A 24,787-nucleotide genomic window follows, 5' to 3' on the forward strand; every position below is an offset into this window, starting at 1 on the left:
TGTCTGGTGCAGAGGATACCGTGATCAATAATTCACAATATAATTATTACTGTTTTAATTTTAAAAAACTGTTTTCAATTTTTTATAAGCTATATAATTCAACTTTTCATTAAATTTTTCAGTTCAATTAAATTCATTCTGATTCATTGACCTGAAAAGGCCTAAAATAATGAATTCTTTAAATTTGTCATTTTTTTTTTTTTTCGAGTGGTCCATTATGCCCCACTTATCACATTTTGGCCCGAAATATCTAAAAACATCATAGAGGCCATAACTTGACGGAAAATGGAAAAAAAAATTTTTACTTAATTTATGAGAGGGGCCGTTATCCCCGGAACCGTCGTGTACCTCTCTCCCCTGTATGATTCAATTTTTTTTTAACTTTTTTACTTCAATTAAATTTTTTCTAATTCATTTTACCACAAATTTATCACAATTTAAAAATTTTTTTTCGTTAAAATTTTTTTGTCGAGTGGTCCATTATGCCCCATATATCACATATTGGCCCAAAATATCATAAGAACATTATAGAGGTCATAAATTGAGGGAAATTGAAAAAAAAAATCTTTTACCTAATTTTTGAGGGGGGCCGTCGTGCCCCAGGTTCCCCTATTGTTTAATTTAATAAATATTATAAATCAATAAGTTATACATTTTTTTTTAAATTAAAATATTAAGTTATTTAAATTACTTGACATATTTTGCTCGAAAATTCGATTTTTAACAATAAAAAGTTTTTTCTTAGTAACAACAAAAGAAGAAATTTGAAAAATAAATTAATCAAGTTAGAATTTATAAACATTTTATGAAATCTTGTATAATTTAAACTTTTATTTTTGCTGTGTTATGAACTGAAGATTGTAACAGGTAAACATAAATGCTTAGCAATTATATTTATTTCATAAAATCATTTACCCCAGCTCCCACACAAACGAAGCCAGCGACTACTTATTTTTGATCTTATGAGACTTAAGCCAGCCGATGGTGAATTGCCTAAATAAATTGTAAAATTTTTAATAATTTATGTTATTATATTATTTGATTATTTTTAATAATATTTCTGTTCTACCTTCAGTAATATCATTTCCATTTGTAAACTGAGTATCATCGCGATGATATATACCCGCGGGTAAATCAAAACCTAAAGAAGTAAATCAGTAATTAATAAATCAACTTACTTGCAATTTTTAAACAAAAATTCAATTAGTATAAATAATAATTTATGAATACTGCCAACATTCAATTTAATGGAATTAAAAATACACTTAATAACAGAAAAATAAGAAATAATGTAAAAATTAATTTAAATAAATTGAAATAATTGGTCTGCGTATTTCAAACACGGTAACTTAAATTTTTTAGATTTTTTCAAATTTGTTTTATTAAAGAAAAAAAATACTCTAGATGAATAAATTTTTAACTTCCCGCAAAGAAAATTGGAAATTTTTAAAAATCGGGAAGTTATTGTTCACGCCGACCGCGTGAAAATCGGTTCATCTATTCAAAATTTATTGCGGTTTGAAAATTAAAAAAATAGTGTTTTATTAAACTTCTATCAGACTTTTGAGCTCGGATAACTGAAAACTACACGAAAATTATTTTTTTGAGCTCTTCGAACTCAAAAACGTCATAAGTGCAATTTTGAGCGCTTAATTACGAAAGTAGTAGGAAGTTGCAGGTATGGCCTTCAGGGTCAACCGTTTTCCTAATTTTTTTTTTAAACAATAGAAAATATATTAACAAAAACATTTTGAACAAAAAAAAAAAACATGATATTGCTTACTTGAGAAACAAAAAAATTTAACAATATAAAAAAAAAACAGGCTAAAAATTTAGCAGTTACTGTGTTTTAAAATAGAACTGCGATAATTTACCTGATGACACACTCAGCATCAGCAGAACGAAGAAAGTAATGAAGTAAGCAATCTTCATGGTTATTTCTTCTTTCCGGGCTCGGATTACGTTGACAACGTAACGTAATCTAATAAGTATATTACCGACAGATTAGCATGGCCCCTGCGCAAGGATGACACGCAAAATCGTGAAGCGTTCCACATTTTACAAATATAAATAATGCTGTGAAGCGGGAAAGAATAGGAGTTACGGTAATTATTACGTAAAGCGTTCCACATTCACGTAATGTTGTACTTGTCAAGAATACACTTTGTAATGATATGAGCATTTTCAGAGCGGGCTTATAAAGCGAGAAAAAATCAGATATAACGTCACAATCATGTCATGATTTTGCTTAAAGCCATTATTGTTTCAACAGGTGTGTTCATTTATCTGATTTTTATCATGCAATATTGTTGTAAGTAATAATTGTTAACTTATACAAATTACCTTTACCTTATTTTCATGAATCATCATCATTTGTATTACAAAAAAAATTTGTGGTAATATTACGATCGTTAAAAAGTTATGGACACGTATGTTGCATGAAAAACTGATAAAATTACACAGTAAAAAATTTTTAGTATTTATGTTAAAAAAAATGTATTTTATTTTAAAAAAAGCGTGAGGTGCATGGTGTCAATAGTTATAAATATTTTATTGACAGATATGAGTAGAGTGATTATAATTTTGATAATATCTTAAAAAGCACCCCACGCTTTTTTTAAAATAAAATACATTTTTTTTATTTACACTATTATTAATTTATATTTATTGAAATTTTTAACACTATTCTTAATTTAAATTTATTTTCTATTTTTTAGTTTGGTTTTCTATAAAAAGCGTGTTTTTGTTTTTAAACTATTATTTATTTTTACTTTTAGTTTGGTTTATTTATAAAAGCGTGTTTTTAGTTTTTTTAAACTATTATTTGTTGATTATCAAAAATATTCAGGCGCGCAAATTACCCACGGAGAGTTACATACTGACATACTTACATACTGACATACAAGTGAAGCTAATAAAAAATAATTATTTATAAATATTATAAATACGGAGAATCAGAGTTCGATTTCGGAGAGCGAGCCTGAGAAACGGCTACCAGAACCAAGGAAGGCCGCAGGCGCGCAGATTACCCACGGAGAGTTACATACTGACATACTGACAAACTGACATACAAGTGAAGCTAATATAAAGCGTGTAATAAAGCGTGTAAAAACGGTCTGTGTTAGAAATGATTATGTTGATTTTTTTATGTTAACTTGACACTTTTATTTGTGTTTGTTTTATTTGCGGCAAACGGTTAGTTAGCGTTTCCATTACAATTGTTACTTTATTTTCGTTCGTTAAAGTCTCCATCTAATTTATTGGTATAATTATTTAAAATAAAGTTTTGACTAGTGTGAAGAAAAGAAATTTAGTGAAGATAACTACTGAAGAAAAAAATCCACAGATTCGGTAGAATCTGGCGCCAAGTTCTGTTCAAATCCGTTGTAAACGGAGCGCCAGACTACCGACTGTGTTTACTGTAAGCAGAACGGTATTTCGAGGTTGCAAAATTTTATCCACAGATTCGGTAGAATCTGGCGCCAAGTTCTGTTCAAATCCGTTGTAAACGGAGCGCCAGACTACCGACTGTGTTTACTGTAAGCAGAACGGTATTTCGAGGTTGCAAAATTTTATTTAATTATATGGTTCTCCTTTTTCCAAAATGATATATTATAAAAGTAATTTATACTTTATTTTACTGATATTAATTAATTATAATCAATTATAACACTTAATTCACTTAAAATTATTAAATTTTATCAGCACAAACTATAGTAAGCCCAGAAATTTCGATCCTGACTTTTTTTCGATGGGGAATATCAGCGCCACAGACTAGATAAAATAAAAATGTGTAGTAATCCTTCTTATAGACACGCAACTACAGTAAAAAAAAGTGATTCATAGCTTGCATCTATGGCCGCCAGGGTGCACTGGAATTACATCTACATAAACTGTAGCTTCAAGGGGATAGTTTGCAGTAAAAAATGCAGTCAACACGAGATTTAAGTTGTTATCAATTGTAAATTTTCATTATAATTACAAAAAATACTAAAATCCGAACAAAAACAGTTTCACTGTAAAAAAAGTCGCGCCAAGTCCACGTTCATAAGACTATTAGGAAAAAAAATTTTTCTTTACAAAGATACAAAATAAAAAATAAAAATCCGAGTAACCGATATGATTGTTTATGATTTTCGGAAATTAAAAAATTTTTTGTAAATTTAAAAATTTTAAAAAAATTTTAGAACGTACTTGGTGTGCATCATTGTGTATTTCAATTTTTTTAAAGTCCTAGTAAATAGATTTTACGAATTTCATTAAAAGTAAAATATTTTGCAACCGCGCACACTAAATACGTTCTAAAATTTTTTTTTTAATTTTTAAATTTACAAAAAAATTTTTTTTAATTTCCGAAAATCATAAACAATCATATCGGTTACTCGGATTTTTTTATTTTTTTATTTTGTATCTTTTTGTAAAGAAAAAAAAAATTTTTTTTCCTAATAGTCTTATGAACGTGGACTTGGCGCGACTTTTTTTACAGTGAAACTGTTTTTGTTCGCATTTTTAATACAGTAAGTTGTAGCTTGCAATAATTACATAATATTTAATGCTTCCATATAACCTTACTTTTTCACATTATTCCTATAAAATAAAAAAATCTGTTTGTCACATTTTTATTAAAAAAAATCAAACATGTCAACCTTTGAATAATTTATATTTTTTTTTCTTTGAAAAAAAAAAAAAAAAAATTGAAATATAAAATTTAAAAGAAAAATTCAACTTCGAATTTTTATTTAGTAAAATTTCGTCTGAATTTTTTTGTTGACATTAGTTATATTTTTAATAAAAATTTTTTGTAGATGAATGATTATTCACTTGGAAACTTTGATTCTCAATCAAATGATTCTGAGAAAAAAAAGAATATTTTGTTCATTATGGAATTGGAGAGTGATAAAGTATGGACCAAATTACAATTACCCGTAATTCCAGCTGATTTTGATCAAAAAGGTTAATTTTCATCTTCAGAAAGGGTCAAAAATCTGTTTTTTTTTTTTTGTGTTCGTTAATAAAGTTATTTATTATTACAGCTAGAGAAATATTTCCTCAATTACTCAACACGAAGTTCTATTTCACTGACTTGGATGGTGCGAGACTTGATGAGATTCTAATTGACTATGTTCTTTCCAAACCTGCAGGGGTCACTTTAAAAATTAAAACTGTTGATAGTCAACCAAAAACCCGTAAGCTTTTTGAAATCGTTTTTTTTTTTTTTTTTCCTTTTAATAAATTATAATCTAATGAATAGTACAAATTTACAAATATAAATCCAGTAGATTCAGTTGAATTTTCTTTTCCACTGATTGAGATTACTGCCTCATCTTCTCAAGAAATTGTTCATCTACCTGACGAAGAAACAGTCGAGCTTCCTTCTAAAAAAACAAATCTACAACCGTGCAAAAGATTCGATATTTTTACGAAAGAGGTAACTAACACAAAGAATTTTTTTTATCTTTTCAATATTTTACGTTTGAAATTGGATAATTTTTGTAGCATTAAAATTTAATATTTTTATGTATATAGAGTAAAGCTATTATATAATAATTTAATACCGAATTTTGTTTTAGAAACTAAAAAAAGTTATCTCTGACAGTCCACATGGTGAGGATTTAATAAATGAGTATGAACAATTTGGTATTTTGACAGATGCGAGTCGTAAAATTATTGTTACGTTGGTTGTGAATCATCTGTTAGAATACAAAGACCAAGTAAAAAGATCCCTTTATGCGGCAGAGAAATGTCAATATGCATCAGCAATTGTTGAATTGTTTCCAAAACTGCGAAATTCGAAAACAGATCTGGGATACGTAAGTATGAATCATTGAATATTTGCTGGTATATTGTTTGAGTCATTCTCAACAGATTTGAATGTATGCAATATTTCGGCTAATTTTTAAACAAAGTTTGATGCTATTAAGGAATATTTTTAGGAGCATTATTTCGATGAATTATATTTTGATGAATTCGAGGTCTGCAACCCTCTAGGTAGTAGATCTGGAGTTCATAAAATTGGAGCTTTTTATTTCACTATTTTGAATTTACCATCATATGTTAACTCTAATTTAAACCACATTCATTTATTAGCATTGTGTTATAACCTTGATGTGAAAAAATTTGGCATTGATCCGGTTTTGAATGTCATTTTGCATGACATCAAAATTTTAGAGACTGAGGGGATATTTATACAATCTTTAAACTCTAGCATAAAAGGAACACTTGTATCTTTATCATTCGATAATTTAGGCGGTGCTTTATTATTGGGAATGAACGAATCTTTTGCCTCTAATTATTATTGTCGAATTTGCACGCTTCACAAAAGTGATGCTCAAAAAACGTATGAAATTAATAAATGTAAACTGAGAACTTCCGAAAGTTTCAAATACTTATCGAGAAGACTTTGTTGTGCCAACCGCGATACACTCAATTTTTTCGGCATTAAACGTGTTAGTCCTTTTTGTGATCTTTCAAATTTTAAAATTTGCGAAAATTATAGCATAGACGTGATGCATGATTTTCTTGAAGGCCTTTGTCAAAGGGATATTAAACTATTTTTGAACTATTGTGTAGAATCTAAATTGACTGACGTAGACGATATTAACAACCGAGTGCAGGCGTTTAATTATGGCTTAGAGAACCGTACAAACAAACCAAGTGCCATATTTTTGAATAAAGCTTCGAATAGTATTGGTCAACACGCTGCTCAAACGCTTTGCTTAATCATTTTTTTACCCTTAATTTTGGCTGATTTAGTTTTGAAAATTGAAAAAAAAAATTATAACAAGTGGAAGCTTATTTTACTACTGTTAAACATATTAAAGATTGTTCTTGCGCCTAAAATTAATCAAACAATGTTGAATACATTACCTTATCTTATCGAAGAGCATCATAAACTTTTACCAATAGAGTACTCAGTTAATCTTACGCCAAAAAATCATATTGCACTGCACTATTTCCTGGTAATATTGAAAATGGGCCCCCCGAAAATACAATGGACAATGAGGTATGAAAGTAAAAACGGTTTTTTCACAAGTTTAGCCGACAAACTGAAAAACTTTAAAGACATTGCTTACACTTTGGCAGAAAGGCATCAAAAACATACATTGTCATACTGGAATGATCAGTTGACATCCTTTGAAAAAAAACCTACTCTTTTAAATGCTAAGAAACAAGAGATTGAAAATTTCCAGTTTAAAACTATTATTAAAAATCTTTTTTATGGTATTGATATTACAAATAAGTTTTTTACTGTTGGAAATAGTATCGAGTTCAGAGGAACTAAATTAATAATTAATAAATTTATTTGCACGTCTTTCGCAGATGATTTACCAGTTTTTAGTAAAACTTTAGCGTTCTTTAATAACGACTCCGAATATTTTATAATATGTGAATCTTGGAAAACTAAAAATATTCTACCGTCTTGTTTTGGTTACTCTATTGAACCATCATGTGAAACGTTTATTGTCAATGTGATGGATTTACCGTATACTAAAAGCTGGGAACTATATCAATATGCAAATACTTTAGTTATAATTACAAACTATTTTTTATAACTAAACAATATGTGATGATAATAATTAAGTTCTTATACTAACTCTACCAATAAATCTAATTTTGCAGTAAATATTGTGAATTTCTGTATTTTAAATTATTCACCTAATCTTCGTTTTCAATTAAAACCGGCATTCATATCAATTGTTATCAAAAAAACTTTCATTTTTTATGATATTGGACTGTTTATAGAAATTAGCGTTGATTAATTAACATTCATAAGTTAACATTTATTTTGTGTTACTGTTAACACTTAAATTGTGTTAGATTATTTGCTTTTCTCTAGAGTAAAATTCTGACACAAAATTTCTGTTAAAGATTTAACATATTTTTTTTGTGTTGAAATTCAACACAAATATTGTGTGGACCGTTTTTAACATAAAAATCGTGTTAATTTTACACAAAATTTTTTACTGTGTATGACGAGCGTTAATATCACCAAACAAAATTTTACAATAGTTTAATTTTATTTTTTAACAAATAAATAATTATAATTTTTTACTTAATAAATAATTTTTAATTCGAAAAAAAAAGTTTCTGCATAATAAGCTCTAAACAATTTTATAGTGAAAAATATATGATACTGAATTTAACAGATATTTAAAAATTTTACAAATTTGTATAACAATTAAATTATACTAAACGAAGTTTCGCAAAAAAATTCCGGATGCAGAAATTTTAAAAAGTTATAAATTCAAATTTAAAAAAAATTTAGTTTTACAATAACTAATTTTTTACAAAAATATCAAGAATTGTAAGAAGTCCGCTAATTACAGTATTATCGAAGTATCACAAATTACTTATCAAATGTGTAATATAGTCAATGTATTTTCCTGGAAAAAGGGACGAATCATATGATGTTGATGATGATAACCCACCATTAAATCGGGGGGTATTTTGTTCGGAGATATTAACGCACGTAGGCGTATGTAATACTTAAAATCAAAACATGATAATACATATCGATTGTAACTATATTGATTATCAGAATCACATTCCCAGATAGCAAAATGACGTATTAAGTTATTCCGAATGAGCTCAGATTTCTGATTTGGACGTCAGAGTCTACGTCTAAAAGACGTCTTTAAGACCTTCTGAAGAGGTCGAATGCGCCGCTTATTGTAGACTTTAAGAACTCATCAAAACGAGCTCTTAAAGAGCTCCTTTTTCTGAACTCGCACAAATGAATGATTTTTTATCTCTATACGCTATTATAATGATAACAATAATAAGAATACAACAAAAATAATATTAATAATAATAATAATAATAATAAAAGTAAATTATGAAAAATAATTCAGAGTTTCATGAAGCGCCGATGCTGATTTCGAATGTTTATTATTTTAGTTAGACCTAATATTGTCGGTTTAAAGAGAGAAAGTGAAAATCGCAATTGCCGTAACTAAGATTCGAACCCGAGTCGCGCGCGTGCTAGATCGATACCTAACCCCCTACACTGTTCAAACGATATGACGTCATACATCTCATTATTCTTATAAGCTAAGTTTATATAGTGATGAAATGTTGCGATCATTGTCTATATTATTTATTCTATTTGATACTGTGTATCGATAGAGAAAAAGTAACTTTTACGAATATTTATATACTAAAAAATATTCAAAAGTCTACCTGTAATATTTTTTTAAATAGTCTATATAAATTTTGTTTACTTTTCACAATATAAAATCTAATAGATAAATTAATGAATATTAAAAATTCAACAATAATTAATAAGTATATAGTTATAAGATATCGTTAGATTCGAATAAAATGTTTAAAATTGATACATGCAAAGTACTCCTTAAATCTAGAAAGTTCACATAATTTTTTCAGATTAGAATCCAATTTTATTATTTTATCTAAATTAGTTTGATTACGAACCAGATTTTAACATTATTGCCTATTACTTCATAATATAATTTAAAATTTTTGAAAAATTTAATTAACCTGGATTAAGAGAAATGAGTTAACCTATGCCAAGTGTATATCTATATATTAATCTATTCAAATTGTTTTAAATCATTTAATTCAAATTATTTTTAATCATTTTCAATTTAATTTCTCAATCAGGAAAGTAATAAATGAAAAATGAATAAGATTTTGACAGCTTTATATTAAAAAGAAATTTGTGTTTTTGTTTATAATGTCTATAAGCTTATTATACGCAACTCAAAAAGAAGTCCAAAAAAGGGACTCAGTTAGATGTCAGAAAATTGACTCCAAACTTATGAGTTCATTAAGAGCTCTTAGTTCTGACCTCCTAAAAAAGAGCTCCTTAAGACGTCACATTAGGACTTCTATAAGAAGTTTTTTAAAAGACTTCATACTGAAATCTTTCTGACTTGGATGCTGACTGGGATTGGTCCGCTCTTTTAAAAAATTGTGTTGTTACAAAACTAAAACATATATAATTAGTCACATCAACAAAATCTGATCTACGACTGATAATTTTAATTATTATCCATAAATTATTAATTTAAAAATAATAGATTATTAAATAAATAGCAATTAGAAACAACCCAATTAACTACTGTTGAAATTTTTTGCTATAACATATGATATAATCGTAATTTAAATCTTTCCAGTAACTTATACTGCCATCTGTGGAGTTTACAAAAAATTACTTTGGCGCTGCTGAGAAAAATCGACGCGTTTCCTCTACGCTGAACCCGAATTCTTTTCTTTTAAGACTCGACTTTATAGAGTGTCCATTGTGAGTAAATTTTATAAAAAATAATCTAAATAACTATATTAATCACAGTAAATAATTAAATTATTGATGTTAAATCCTTTGTTTTTATTTTTTAGGTAAATAACATGGAAAACGACCAAAAAGAATTCGTTGATCTTTACTGGCCGAGGAAATGGTTAGTAACACGTGTTTTCTGTCAATAAATATGTTTTAAATAATGATAATTATCAACAATTTATAGTATTTATTATTGTTACTTATTACTATTTAGTTTTTTTTTCTGATTTCATAATTAAGTTATTATTTTTTATAAGTGAATTTTTTGAATATTTACTTTAAAAGAATTTGAGGTTAGAATTTTTAGTTGGCGGTTCAGAATACAATCATTTTTTTTGACATAATCATTAGATGTTAAGAGCTTTAAATAAATTTACAATCAATTCTTTATTTTAACTGTTATTAACTGTCCGTATAATCATTAATCATTCTTTTGACAGCTCCTCGAGCAACAGAATTATTCATGCTAAAGATCACGCGTCTATCCAACTCACTTTGGCTGACGTTGATCCCATAACTGGACGTATGACTGACACACACAAGATGTACGCAATCTGTGGATCTATTCGTCGTATGGTAATTATTTTTAATAAATATTTTACTTTTTCTTTTAATCATTGAATACAAAATTTCTAATTTTAATAATTAAATCTCCTTACAGGGTGAATCTGATGACTGCATCGTCCGATTGGCCAAAAAAGATGGAATTATTGCTAAAAATTATTAATTTATCTCACCCGTTTGATAATTTTTCTTAATGAAAAAATAAAGATCAACAAAAACTTAATTATTTCTGTGTTACTCTCATTTAAGCAAATCCCTATTCAACAAAAAATTTTCTAGATATAAACCATTTAATTAGATTTAAACATAAAGTACATTTAATAAACACAACGCAATGTAAATGAAATGAATTTAATATTTCATAAATATATACATCAATAATCAACTTATAACAAAAAAATTATGCATCGAGTTAAAAATAGTGGTAATTACAATTGCTCAAGACCGTCGATATAAAAATAAAACTCGTCTAGAAAATACAATATTTGTGAAAATAAATTGAATTACATTCTATAATTTAATTACTTAAAAAGTATTGAAAAAAAAAATTTTTTTTTATAAATTTATTCAAAATCTGAGGCTCATGGAAAACTATTTTAAATTTTTATCTTATCATTGCAATTATTATTATATATTTATACTTAAAAATTGATAAAGAAAGTCAAAGAATTTAAATAATACGATACTTGAAAAAAATATTTTTAAATCTTTTAGTTTCTCAAATAAAATCAATCACTTATTACTTTTTCATCAATGATCATGTTACCCTGAGTATTCTCGCAAATAAAAATTTTGAAAAAATCCAATTTTTATGACTACACTGCCCCATTACATTGACAATTCATAATACTTAATATTCAAATATAAAAAATGCTAAATAATTTAATTATTTACTAGATAATATTCCTATTTTTGATTGCAATAGGACTAATTCATTGCATGCATTACGATTAATGTAACCTTATACAAAGTTTATCAAAAAATCTCTCAATAATTTTCTCGTTTCTTTAAAATTATCAATTCGTAACTCTATACATGTAGTACGGGCGTATCTGACAATGAATGTACTCGGTTAAATCTTCTATTACGAAGTGTCGCAATAGCTTCACTCAAGTTAGCACGTTTGCTAAAAAATTCAGTTATAGGTGCACCATTTAATGCCGAGGCGAGAAATTGCTCGACAGTTATTGACCAGTCTGGATCTGCTGATGAGATACTCGTCGAGGGGTTTCCATTACGGTCTGGAGACTGATAAAAAAATCAATTGTTTAAATTATATTTAAAAAACAGAGTATGAAAATTTTATCACCCGAAATGAAGTTATAGAAAAAACTTACTCTTTCAATTCGAGTCGCTTTTGTTTGACTATCAGCAGTTAGTAATAAACTATCCTCAGATTCTTCACGATCAACATAAAATTTTTTACCAACATCTCCTAGCTGCAGCAATAACGTACCTAATAAAATAATTTTTTTATTAATTAAATTGAATGTTATCAAATTTTATGATTGAAACATAATAAAAAATTATCGTGGCTTTGAATCAAATGATAAATATTAAGATGTGTGAGGATCCACCGTTTTTTGACCATAAAATATCAAAAAATTAAGTTATTCAAGTATTTTGTTTATTTTTACAGTGGGTTTACGAATATGGTTCGAAAAATTTTGAAAAAAAAAATTTTTTTTTGCATTTTTCAATTTGAAAGTAAAAAAAAGTGCATACATGGGAAGAACAAGATGACACTGGATATCGTCCCAGAATATACTCAGTGATATCTGTGGTGAAAAAAAATTTCAGATATTAGCTCGAAAAATCCAGATTATACCGCGTGATATCTGGATTATACTAGCTACTATCTGAAATTTTTTTTCACTCAGTATAATCTGGGATGACATCCAGTGTTATCTTGTTCTTTCCGTAAACGAGTCTTATTTTTTTCAAACTTTACAGTAAAAATATAATAGTTTTAAAAAAAAACATAGTCAATATGTTCATTTTTTAATTTTCATAATTTCAGGTCCAATTTTTATCAATTCTACAAAATTTTGAAAATTATTGAACTTTAGATTTTGATAATTTCTTAAAAATTTATTTTATTCTTAATGCAGAATGTAAAAAAATTATTACATCACCTTTAAATAGTTTATCGAAAGTCAAAATCTACAAATTTCTCAAAAATTAATAAAAAAATGTTTAAATCATGACTTTTTTTCTACAAGTTTTTCATTTTTTAATGTTCTTTTAGAAAAAAAAAAGTATTATGCTACTCTACAAACTGATATTTGAAAAATATCAGTGAAAAATAAGACAAATTCCATTTTTTTGATTTTCAAACTATGAAAAAAAAAATATATATATAACTTTGTAAGCTTACAATGAATGATTCGTAAAAAGAAATTCGTCAATACTTCAATTTTTTAATGTTTTATGGCCAAAAAACGATAAAGCTTCACATCTATATAATTACCCAATTACCAATTAAATATTAAAATCAAGGAACTAAAAAATTGGTGGATATTTACTATCTGATATCATAAATTACCAATTGATGCAATTGAATGATAAATATCTTGGTCTTCCGGCTGCGTGGGAAACATGTCATAAAGAGTTTTCCAAAGCGCAATGAAGTGCCTCTGGGACATTTTCGGAACATTTCTCAGCTCCAACGGACTTTCTTTAGAATCTAGCATCGACCTCAAGCTTCCCATACTCTGACTTTCCCAAGACTGATCACCTTGTTGACTATTGAGGCTAACCGAGCGTGACAATCCACTAGGAGACGGCTCCTCAGCCAGACTAATGGACAAATCTAACGACGCAACACTCTGTTCCATGGTATCAAAAAAATCCGTAGCCTCAGCAGCTATTTCAGCACCATCAGAGTGCGTAGGCGAATCTATGTCGACTGGGGTCAACAGGGGCGGTAAATGGAGTGTATAAAGTAATTTTAATCGTTGAGCAGCATCAGCAGTCGCGGTAATACCAATAGCCTGTACAGTTTCACGGAAATTTAGATACCCATCATGATTGCGATCCATCAGACGGAACAATCTCGCAGCGAGCGATTCAGCCTGCGAACACTTTCCCCAGGGCGATAAACCGCCAAAGAGGATTCGAAATAGCTCAAAGTCAACTTTGTATGCCTCGTAAGGCGGCTGGGTCGGATCGTATCTCTCAGGCTCGGATTTACGTTGACTCATCAACTCTTCCCGGACTAAACTAAGCAGTTCTTGTAGCTCCTCGCTCGTCATAAATTTATCTACAACGACGCTTCTTATCACATTTTTCTCTATACCTTCCTCTAGATGCTGAACGACGCGCAATCTGTGCTTCAATCTCAGTCGCTCTATCCTGCCAATTGACAGTGTCCCGTACCGTGAATACGATTCGAATATCAAAGTCTGGACTGATATACTTCTTGGGGGAACAGCGCTGTCAACTGGTCGTGGCAAAACAGGCCCCTCGTCATTGTAAACTCCACCGAGATAGTCTGTCAGCAATTGCATGGCTTCTCCGTCATCGCGACACTCCAGTAATTTATCTTGATTCCACTCCAGCACCATGAGTGCTATCTGGAATATTACTTTAGCACCGTCGTAGAAGAAACAGTCCATTATATTTACTGCGCTGCTTGTTGGCATCACACTTAGAAATATTGTCAAAAACCATGACAGTGATATCACTCGTATTAAGCCAAGTTCTTGGAGCTTCGCGTGAAGAGTTGGTAACTGCTCGGCGGCTAATTCTTCCAAAAGCCCTTGGTCTACTAAAGCACCTACTACTCGTCTGTCGTAGTAGTCGGGAAGTAAAGATTCACAGACGTTACATAGTTGCCAAAAGGCTGATTCTTCTGAACAGTAGATCAGTAGAACTGACGCTACAATGTTCATCGCTTGACAGTATCCTGTTGGATTATTTATAATATAAAATTATTCATTGATTTATTAAAAGATTATACGCACTTAAAATTAACAAAAAAATTCATTTTTTAATTAACGTATAAGGTAAAAGATCCAGTTATTGACACTGGCCTAGTTGTTAGACACTTGCAATTTTATTCTAATTGAAAAATTGAAATATTCTCAAAAAATCATGGTTAAATTTGGTATTGTTGGAAAAGTCTTGACCTGGAGTTGTGCCTTTTCATAGTTTTATATCATTCTCACCAATAGTCAATTTATGATGATAAGTATTTAGGCTGCATTTAAAAATGCTCTATCTCTAGATACATAATTAAGAAATGACCTTGTATCTCGTGAACTATTGACATTTTTAAAGATATAAGCTCACCCCGACATTAGACTCATCGAGACCTTTCATTTGAGTACCCACATCAATTTTTCATATATTTATATATATTTATATATGTATATATGAAAAATATATATTAAAATGCATGTGGGTACTCAAATGAAAGCTCTTGATGAATGTAACATCGGGATGAGCTTATATCTTTAAAAACGCCAATAGTTAAGAAAGTACAATGCAATTTAACAAAAGTCATTATTTAATAAAGCAAAATTTTATTTATTTATAGTTCACAAGTCACGGCAGTCACACAGTGACTGCAAGGTTGCTAGTATTTATTAATTTATTAGAGTTGAATTGTTTTTTTTTTTTTTTTCTATACTAATATTATAAAGAGAAAAGATTCGATTGTGTATTCGTTTTTTTGTTTGTTTGCATCGAATAAGCTCCGAAACTACTGAACCGATTTGAAAAATTTTTTCACTGTTGGGAAGTACACTATCTTTGGATGGCATAGGCTATATTATACTATAATTGATTTTGAAATTTTTGTTAAATACCCGTGCGAAGCCGGGGCGGATTGCTAGTATTTAAAATAAAATTGCAAGTGTCAATAACTAGGCCAGTGTCAATAACTGGGTCTTTTACCTTATTTAAGCACATGCACATTAGGGTGTGCCAAATTTAAACTTCAGTGATGGACCTCTTAAAATTAAAATTTTGAGTTCCGCTTTAAACAGGAGTTGTGTTTGGGCATATCCTGAGATATTTTGAGCGTAAGGAACTTATTTGATTCGCATATAATTTTTTAACAGGAGTTTTGTTTGGCCAAATTTTTTAATTTTTTAATTTCAGCAAAAATGCCTAAACAAAATTCTTGTTAAAAAATTCTATGATAATCAAATAAATTCCTTACGCTCAAAATATTTCAGGAAATGTCCAAACACAACGCCTGTTAGAAGCAAAACTCAAAATTCCAATTTTAAGAGGTCCATCACTGAAGTTTAAATTTGGCACACCTAAAGCGGTCTCAAAGCATGTCGCATGAAAATTGAGCTGAGATAAAACAATTTTAAACACCTTTTTTTCAAAATTCAAAACTAAAAAAGGCAAAACCGTTTTTTTTGGTCTTCTATGTGTATATAACCCTTTTTAAACAAAAAAAAATTTTTTTCACCTATTTGAGGATTTCTACAGGCGTAAGCAGACAATACTCGTCTCAAAGCGCTTATTCCCGTATCAGATTGAAAAGCTGGATGCTCTGGTAATGATCGATGTAAATCACGTTCTATTTCTTCATTAGCTTGACACGATTTCCCAAGCGACTGGTTCACTAATGATTGATACAAACCAGGATTCATCGCCATCTCGTTAATAGCGCCGGAAAATGTCAACCAAACTTCACCGCGAAGAGTTTGTGGTACACCTTGAATCACTAGTTTCGCGGTTTCTACAGTCCGATAAATAGTTATCCCACGGCCGTACTCAGCAAAATGCAATTCCCATTGTTTTTCTTTAGACTCTTGCTTTACAGCAGCTTCTGTACTCAACGGCGCTTTGAATAGTGTCATCAGTGGTGGCTGTGGTGACCAACTATTTTTTTTATCGTTTTCCTCCTTTGATTGATAATTCGATACATGATTCGAACTCCTATAAAAACTATTTTTTATTTTCTAATTTAATTGTTAAATGATTTTTTAAAAATTTTTGTTTTATTTTATCTATTTGTGACACTTACAATTGAACTGATTTAGTTTTTGCCAAGAGTTCCGATATTTTTTGGACGACAAAATCCCGATCGTGAATTTGAGCAAATAAAAATGATGAACGAGGTGTCGTCACGAGAATTGATTTGTCCGTTGACGTCGATGAGTTTGGTGATTGATCCGCTGGTTCGACTAGTCTTACTTCACGTAATGGAATTACTAGGCTTACTAATTGTCTTACCTAATTATAAATATAGTTAATTAAAAAATGTAAATATATTTTTTAATTTTGTTTAATTAATAAATATTTTTTTTGATTAATAATTTTGATAATTTTAATTAAAAATAAATTCTGACACACCTTTATAATACCATTATATAATATTAAATTAAATAATAAACAATACTTACACGACTTTCAAAACAAAGGTAATTTTGTGATAAAAAAATTTTCCCCCAGACATGACGTTTATTATACGGTGTCCACAAAGTTGCGTCAATACTACCATCTAATTTTTCGTTTCCGGGTAATCTAAACTGTAATCTATATGACTCGGAATGTGCTCTTGCATCAAGATCACGTTTTAAAAATGAAGGCTTCTTCGGTACATTTTTACTATTTTAAAATAAATAAATAAAATATAAATACTTTATTAAATATGAAATTTTTAGGCTCATAAGAATACCTTAATTTATTTAACAACTCTCTGTCTTCATTAAAACCACTCTTTTCATCAATCAGACTAAAAAATAAAAAATATTTACGGATTAATAATAGATAAAAAAAAATAAAATTATTAAAGATTAAACATTTATTCATACCGTTTCATTGCAATATTCGTAAGTTGCTCCATCAACGAGTAGGTCTCAGATTTATGCAAAAACATTGAAAAATAATGCTCTTTATTGTCTCGCGTTACGACACGAATACTGTCAGGAAATACTAAAGAATTAGTCTTGTCCAAAGCAATAATATCAGCCCATCTTATTATTAATTTTGTTTCCTTAGCAAGTATATATGCATAAAAACATAATTGGTTAACTGATAAATACAGCCACCCTTGTCGAGGCAATTTAGCTTTCCAATAACTACATGAGTAGTAATTAACAAGCTTGTCTTCACTCGGTAAATTAAATAGTTGGTGAAATTTATATGACGCTGTTTTGAATGACTGTGGATCTTCTTCTATAATTAATTAAAAAAAAAATTAATCAATAAAAAAATTTACATCTACAAAAAAGCGATAATTATAAAATTATTTCTTAGAAAAATTTGATTACCTTCCGCAAACTGACAATCTGGCACATTATTAGCAATAATAGACTGGATTTTACAACAAACAAACTCAGTTATTTCTTCCTCGCTATCAAAACTCTTCAAGGTGTCCATAAGGTTCGAATGTAACCAGTCCCAATTCTGCAATATTTCTTCATGTGTCAAGGAACATGCGACAGCTGAAATAAATATTTATTTTTTTATTCTCCAGACACGGTCGAGATTAAATTTATTTTTATTTTCACCAGAGCAGCTGTCGTATAAAAATATTATTGATAGACTATCTATTCGTTATCAAATGATAAAAAAAACAATGGATTATTAATGACTTTTATTACCGTTAAATATAAATGATTAACATCAATAAATTTTAAATTAAAAAATACTAATTTAAATACCCCAATAGACTTCTGAAGACGGTGTTTGGTGGAGTATTCTAAAAGGCGGTGGTTTTGTGTCGAAAACACTGTCAATCGTTCCCACCAATATTGACGACAGTCCTTTACTTTTTCCATGTCCTTTACGCCGTTGTAATACAAAATAAACTGTTGCTTGCTCTGTGACCCTGAAAATATTAAAATTTTATTTTATTAGTAGTTAAATCTTAGCAATAAAATTAAATTTTTTCTCAAACTCTCTATTTCGTTATTTTGCGCTTTGCACCAAATAAAATTATTTTTTTATTTGTAAAGAAACGCCCTCGGCAATTTACAAAAATATGTTACATTTTCATGTGCAGAATGTTTAGTAATGTTTTTATACAATAAATAGCATCTGTAAAAAGAAGATAGATTTAAGATTTAAGATATCTGAGATCTAAAAGAAGAGAAAAACAAAAAGATAAAAATTTTTAATAATTGATAATTTATAATTACTATTTTAAATTATATTAAAAAATTCATTATACATTTTTTTAATAGATTTTTTTAATGTAACGCCGTTAATCTGAATTTTATATAGTGATTTATAAAATTAATTGTATGTTAAAAATAAAGTAAATGAAAATATACTTTTAAAATTTAAAATTGCTCAGAAGATAAGACTTGACAATTAATAATTAATTACTATTAGATATCATTAAAGCAGTGGAAATGAAAAAATAAAGTCCTTGAACTCTAATAATAGGCTGGTATAAAAAATAAATAATAATTGATTCACAAAACAATATTAAGTTGGAATTGTTAATCTAATAGTAATAAATGATAAAAAAAATTGTTGATAAAATGACCGAGTTCTTCCGTGATTTGGAGTTCAAATGTATGTAATAAGAATTGTAAGTAATGTATAATAATTTATTTCGTAACACCTAACGAGACTTATCAGCAATAAAAGAGTAAAAAAATATTAACAAGTGATTTTATAAAATAGTCGACTGAAGAAATGTCGATTGGTGAAAAAAAAATGAAAATAAATCTGGAAAGAAAAAAATATTGAAAAATTGTGGTCAGCTGTATTTGACAGCTGATGAGAGATGGCAATGTAAACAGTTTGAAATTATGCTAATGATATGTTATGATAAATAACAATGAAATGTATATTATGTTACTTATATCCTAACATAAGTATGTACAATTGAATTATTTTATTTAATATTATTTTTTACCAAAATGCATTTGCCAGTAATACTTCTTGTGGTTTTATCCACATATTGTCGGGGATTAGTACAGCACATATGTCACTAACACATTCCTTGCCAGTTTATTTATTTTTTTATATACTATTTATTAAAATCAACTGCTAGTAAGAGAGAACTATTCTATTCGATAAAAAAAAACACAATATTTATTTATAATACTTCACGGATGTGTACAGTAAACCAGCGCGAACTGTACAACAAGTTTTCACTCAAGATTTATCTTGACAGTGCTGCCAACTTAGTAATATTTTTTTTTAAGTTCATATCTCTACAATAATAATAATAATAATAATAATAATAATAATAATAATAATAATAATAATAATAATAATAATAATAATAATAATAATAATAATAATAATAATAATAATAATAATAATAATAATAATAATAATAATAATAATAATAATAATAATAATAATAATAATAATAATAATAATAATAATAATAATAATAATAATAATAATAATAATAATAATAATAATAATAATAATAATAATAATAATAATAATAATAATAATAATAATAATAATAATAATAATAATAATAATAATAATAATAATAATAATAATAATAATAATAATAATAATAATAATAATAATAATAATAATAATAATAATAATAATAATAATAATAATAATAATAATAATAATAATAATAATAATAATAATAACCAAACGCTGAAGCCAGAGAGATACTGCCATTCTAATACTTCGTATCCCACGTTTAGAAAATTTTATAGCAGACGGTAAGAATGATTCATTTTTAAAATTGATTAAATGGGATTTGACAGATGAAAATATTTATTTAAAAATAGTTATTAAATTTATTTGACCTTAAAAAATTTTTATATGATTTGTATAATATTGTTATGATTCCATTTTTCAAAAAGTTTGGAAAATCCAAAAGTGCACGCCTCATAACGCTCATTCATTTTTTAAGAAAAAAATTAACTGTGTAATTTATTAAAGAAAAAAAAAAATTATAATGAAGTAATTTCTTACAAAGTATTTTTTATTTTTTTTTTTAAATATCGGCGCCGTTTTTTCTTGTCATATGCGCACGCAATCTTAAAAAATCTAGCTTGATCAAGTGGCGCCATAGTTTTCACGTGACAAATAAGAAAGTTCGTTTGGCTTTGTACGGTTGTATCGTAGTGAATTTTAATAAAAATTCAATTAAAAAAAAAGTACGTCAGCTAGGCCACTGATATGAAATACGGACCCAGTTCATCGAATTCTTAAACTAATAAAAAAGGTCCGGTCTTGAAATATCAATTTGTTCGGGAGTAATCGTTGGTACATCCAAAATGGGGTGACATCCGGACGTCCACGTAAAATTTTTTTCAAAACGTTTTTTTTTTCAAAATAGCAACATGAAATGATTTTAGAAAGTAAGAGATGGTTTAATTTAAGTGTTTTTTCGGTGTACATCTACTTATATCATTGTATAAGTGTAATATGGTTGCGTTAGAGGCATTTAAAGATCACAAAATTGCTTGACCTTGATGAGTCGAGTATAAAGCACAACCTCACGCGCTTCGCGCTCTGAGGCGTGCAAAAAAGTCAATTCATCAAATTTTGTGGGATACGACGTATTAGAATGGCAGTATCGATATGTATAATGAAAATATTTTCCAGGCTATATTTTTTATATATTTTAAATATAACTAAAATATACGTAAAATATACTTAAAGTCTATAGATAGATAGATAGATAAAAAATTTATTTGGCTCTGGAACCTAAGCTCCCTCAAAGCCATCAATATTTAAATTACATTGGTTTACATAGGTTACAAGATTACTTAACTAATTAAAGGTTTACAATTAGATTTAATTTCAAATGTTATAAAATCCAAATAGATTATTTAATACAAACAAATAACTTAATTTAAAGTCATAATAATTCTACAAGAAAAAATATTTAAATAAGATTCAAAATAAAGATTGCAATTGTTAATTGTCACGTTCAAAAAAGTGATTGAAGCAAGCATTTTTAAATTCAACCAAATTATCTACAGCCACAGTCTCAGCTGGTAGTGCATTCCAGATATGTATGCCATGAATTAAGAATGAATTATCATACATGACACAATTAGCCTGCGGTATACGAAGATAGTCTTGTCGGACATCACCTCTACGCAGTGCTACAGGCAAAAAGTCTAGTTTTGAGCCGAATAGCTGCCGATAATTTAGTCGAATTTTCTTATAAAACAGACAAGAAATGAAATAATCTCTTCTCGCTGCAAGCTTTAGCCAACCTAACATTTTGAAATATGGAGTAACACGTTCATATTTTGGTACTTTATAGATAAATCTAACACATGAATTCAATTTACGCCTTTTGTTCTATAGAACAAAATTGACAGCCCGAGATTTTGGATTTTGTTAACTTGAGAACATTTTCCAGTGCATGGTTATAATTTTTGTTCCGGAAAACTTTAAACTAGGCCAGTTTCTTGTACGGTTCAAAATCTCGGGCTGTCAATTTTGTCCTATAGACTTTAAGTATATTTTACGTATATTTTAATTATATTTAAAATATATAAAAAATATAGTCTGGAAAATATTTTCATTATATAAAGCTGCTTATATTTAAAATACATTCTGAGTATGTTTTTTATATATTCGACATTTATATTTATCATACAAAAAAAAAATATATTTTGCGTATATTTTTCTTATATTAGAAATATATTTTTTATATACAAAAAACGGCCAAAAGTACTGTAATTCGAATATATTTGAAATATATGTGAAATATATTTTATACATTTCACGTATATAATAAATATATTTTATTTATATTCAAAATATAAAATGACATATATTTTTAATATATCCAAAATATATATTATTTCCATGGGGGCACTCTAGAGCTAATCCAAATACGCCAAGACACATTAAACAGTACCATCTTTTCAAACTCGTTGTCTTGTTTAAGGGCCATTCAAAATCAGTTCACTGTGAGTCCTATCATTCAACGCATACATCACAAACTGGACCAGCTTGATCTACTCCATAAACAGGTCAGCTTCGTGTGGACACCTGCTCACACAGGAATTTAAGGGAAGGAAAGAGCAGACCAAGCTGCGAAAACTGCAACGACACAAGAATACCCCCCTGGAGTTCTTCTGACACCTCATGAAGCTAAAACTGTGATTACTAATGTGGTTAAAAAATATTGGAACATCCATTGGCTGCAATCACCAACCAAACTTCACGATGTTAGGAAAGATATCTACGAAGACGTGCCAACCTTTGGTAGACGAGAGCAGTGTATCTTATATCGAATCCGCATAGGCCACACAAACCTGACCCACTCTTTTCTCATCTCTAAGAAGCTTCGAAACTTGTGCCAAAGCTACAACATGCCGTTAACTATTAGACATCTCCTGATAGAGAGTGCACCAACTATCAACAGGCCAGACAACGTGCCTTCTGTTTATTGCTCTGTTATATTTGTTTTATTACCCTCCTTTCTTTTACCTATATACTTCAAAATTTTCCTTTTAGTTCTCGCTTTGTACATACCCATATAGGAAAGTATGGCGGGCCCAGGCCTGGCCCAACTCTGTACAACTCTGAGCCAGGCTTGTAAACCAGAGTTGGCCCAGTCTTGGTTTAAGTCTGGAATGATAACGCTGGCCCAAGCCTGGTTACCAGGACTGGCCCATGCCTGGCTACCAGGGTTGGGCCACAGTTCATTTTCAAGCCCGGCCCATGCCTGGTAACCAGAACTGGGCCATAGTTAATTTTTAAGTCTGGCCCATGCCATTTGATAAAAAATGATAAAAAAAAAATTTTTGAAGTGTCATTTTGTTATTTTAATTTTGATTGAATACTCCAATTAAAAATTTTTTTTTTTCAAATTTCTTAAAAAATCAATTTCCTTAATCGAAAAAATAAAGATTTTTGAGAAAAAAATAAAGAATTTTGAGAAAAATTTTTTTTCATCAAATAAATGAAGAAAAATCGTAAAATTGCTCATAATGCACTGTAAATTCAAGTGTTTTAAAAGTGACTACAAATAGGCATTTAACATAGGAAATTAAAACACCTGGAAGTGTTTTAAAAGTGACTACAATGCTTCAAGATAGGAACAAAACACTTTACGTGTGTTTTGTTAAAACACTTGGATTTACAGTATGGTGATTTTTGCGATAACAAAGAATTTGAAGCTTCGGAGCACTATGAAAAAAAAATCGCAGCGCTTTGAATTTCTCAGAGATTTAGGGGACACTTTGAGGTTGAAAAATTACCGACGATATCCTTCGTTCATTTATTTTATCCAAAGTTATACCAAGTTATCCAAATATCCTTAATTATGCGAATTTTTGTCTTTTTTTTTTAGTCCGAGTTTTCAATTCAAAAAAATTTTTCTCTCCAAAAGCCATTTATTATTTTTTATAGAGAATATCGTGTAGTTTCAAAACCCTTAGGATTTCTCCAGACTCAAACATGATACAAAATTTTTATGGTCATTTCTAAAAATGATACACTTGGAGCTACAATTATTTATTTATTTACCAGGTTATAACATATATAAATACATAAATATATACATACATATATACCTATAGAGATGCTTAAGCATCTGTGCATAGGCCTGGTAGTACATTATTCTATACAATATCAATATTTTCAACTGTACATAACTTGACATCTGTCCATCTCACAACACTTACAAGTATAAAGTACATTACTATTACTAGTAGTAATAGTAATGTACTTTAAGTAAAGTACAGAAACTCTTACGAGTAATAAATATATAAAGTTAATCTAAACTTATAATAGTAGAGAAAAAAAAAAATTGTAACTAGTGATATTTAGATCAAGGTCTTATCTATCTTTGAGATGCTAACCAATTTCTTATCTTTATCCTAATTTTTTTGTTTGGTAGGTGTAAGTTTTTTAGATTGGTAAATTATTATAATTCTTTATTGCCACTAAATTAGAGTTTTTAAGAGCTATATTTTTATTGACCTTTGGCATGCTTATTCCTCTACCTCTTGTCTTACCCTGGTAATTAGAATATACATTTTTGCATTTTGA

General features: G+C 28.5%; 2 protein-coding genes, 1 long non-coding RNA gene and 1 other non-coding gene across 6 annotated transcripts; 2 read left to right on the forward strand and 2 right to left on the reverse strand.

Moving 5' to 3' along the window:
* Nucleotides 1-821: 821 nt before the first annotated feature.
* LOC123266217 lies at nucleotides 822-1,148 on the reverse strand. The gene is made up of 2 exons (XR_006509722.1): nucleotides 1,070-1,148; nucleotides 822-993 (listed from the first exon to the last, which is right to left on the reverse strand). It is a non-coding gene; the product is annotated as an uncharacterized LOC123266217 (long non-coding RNA).
* Nucleotides 1,149-1,959: 811 nt separating this feature from the next.
* Nucleotides 1,960-2,061, forward strand: LOC123266404. Its single transcript, XR_006509773.1, has one exon. It is a non-coding gene; the product is annotated as a U6 spliceosomal RNA (small nuclear RNA).
* An 8,082-nt stretch (nucleotides 2,062-10,143) lies between these two features.
* Nucleotides 10,144-11,087, forward strand: LOC123266215 (40S ribosomal protein S21). The gene is made up of 4 exons (XM_044730310.1): nucleotides 10,144-10,264; nucleotides 10,360-10,418; nucleotides 10,741-10,876; nucleotides 10,962-11,087. Exons 2-4 carry the CDS (start codon nucleotides 10,369-10,371, stop codon nucleotides 11,025-11,027), a joined length of 252 nt encoding a protein of 83 aa, XP_044586245.1. The 5' UTR covers nucleotides 10,144-10,264; nucleotides 10,360-10,368; the 3' UTR covers nucleotides 11,028-11,087.
* Nucleotides 11,088-11,582: 495 nt separating this feature from the next.
* On the reverse strand, nucleotides 11,583-19,958 carry LOC123266201 (TBC1 domain family member 9). Of its 3 annotated transcripts, none has more exons than XM_044730275.1 (11): nucleotides 19,701-19,956; nucleotides 18,496-18,662; nucleotides 18,103-18,276; nucleotides 17,644-18,007; nucleotides 17,508-17,564; nucleotides 17,233-17,437; nucleotides 16,854-17,062; nucleotides 16,293-16,774; nucleotides 13,410-14,771; nucleotides 12,202-12,320; nucleotides 11,583-12,112 (listed from the first exon to the last, which is right to left on the reverse strand). In XM_044730275.1, exons 1-11 carry the CDS (start codon nucleotides 19,742-19,744, stop codon nucleotides 11,894-11,896), a joined length of 3,402 nt encoding a protein of 1,133 aa, XP_044586210.1. In that variant the 5' UTR covers nucleotides 19,745-19,956; the 3' UTR covers nucleotides 11,583-11,893. The 3 variants fall into 3 exon arrangements, with proteins under 3 accessions (XP_044586210.1, XP_044586211.1, XP_044586212.1); XM_044730276.1 differs by having other exon boundaries at nucleotides 16,293-16,765; nucleotides 19,701-19,955; XM_044730277.1 differs by lacking the exon at nucleotides 11,583-12,112 and having other exon boundaries at nucleotides 13,390-14,771; nucleotides 19,701-19,958.
* Between the last annotated feature and the right edge of the window lie 4,829 nt (nucleotides 19,959-24,787).

This window comes from Cotesia glomerata, linkage group LG5, assembly GCF_020080835.1.
Source record: "Cotesia glomerata isolate CgM1 linkage group LG5, MPM_Cglom_v2.3, whole genome shotgun sequence".
Classification (NCBI taxonomy): Eukaryota; Metazoa; Arthropoda; class Insecta; order Hymenoptera; family Braconidae; genus Cotesia; species Cotesia glomerata.

Coding starts and splice junctions, on each gene's coding strand:
- LOC123266215 (XM_044730310.1), top strand. CDS start 10,369: ATGGAAAACGACCAAAAAGAATTCGTTGATCTTTACTGGCCGAGGAAA. Junction 10,419..10,740: donor CTTTACTGGCCGAGGAAATG/GTTAGTAACACG, acceptor TTCTTTTGACAG/CTCCTCGAGCAACAGAATTA. Junction 10,877..10,961: donor GTGGATCTATTCGTCGTATG/GTAATTATTTTT, acceptor ATCTCCTTACAG/GGTGAATCTGATGACTGCAT.
- LOC123266201 (XM_044730275.1), bottom strand. CDS start 19,744: ATGTGGATAAAACCACAAGAAGTATTACTGGCAAATGCATTTTG. Junction 18,008..18,102: donor AGATTGTCAGTTTGCGGAAG/GTAATCAAATTT, acceptor AATTAATTATAG/AAGAAGATCCACAGTCATTC. Junction 14,772..16,292: donor CTGTAGAAATCCTCAAATAG/GTGAAAAAAATT, acceptor ATAATCCAACAG/GATACTGTCAAGCGATGAAC.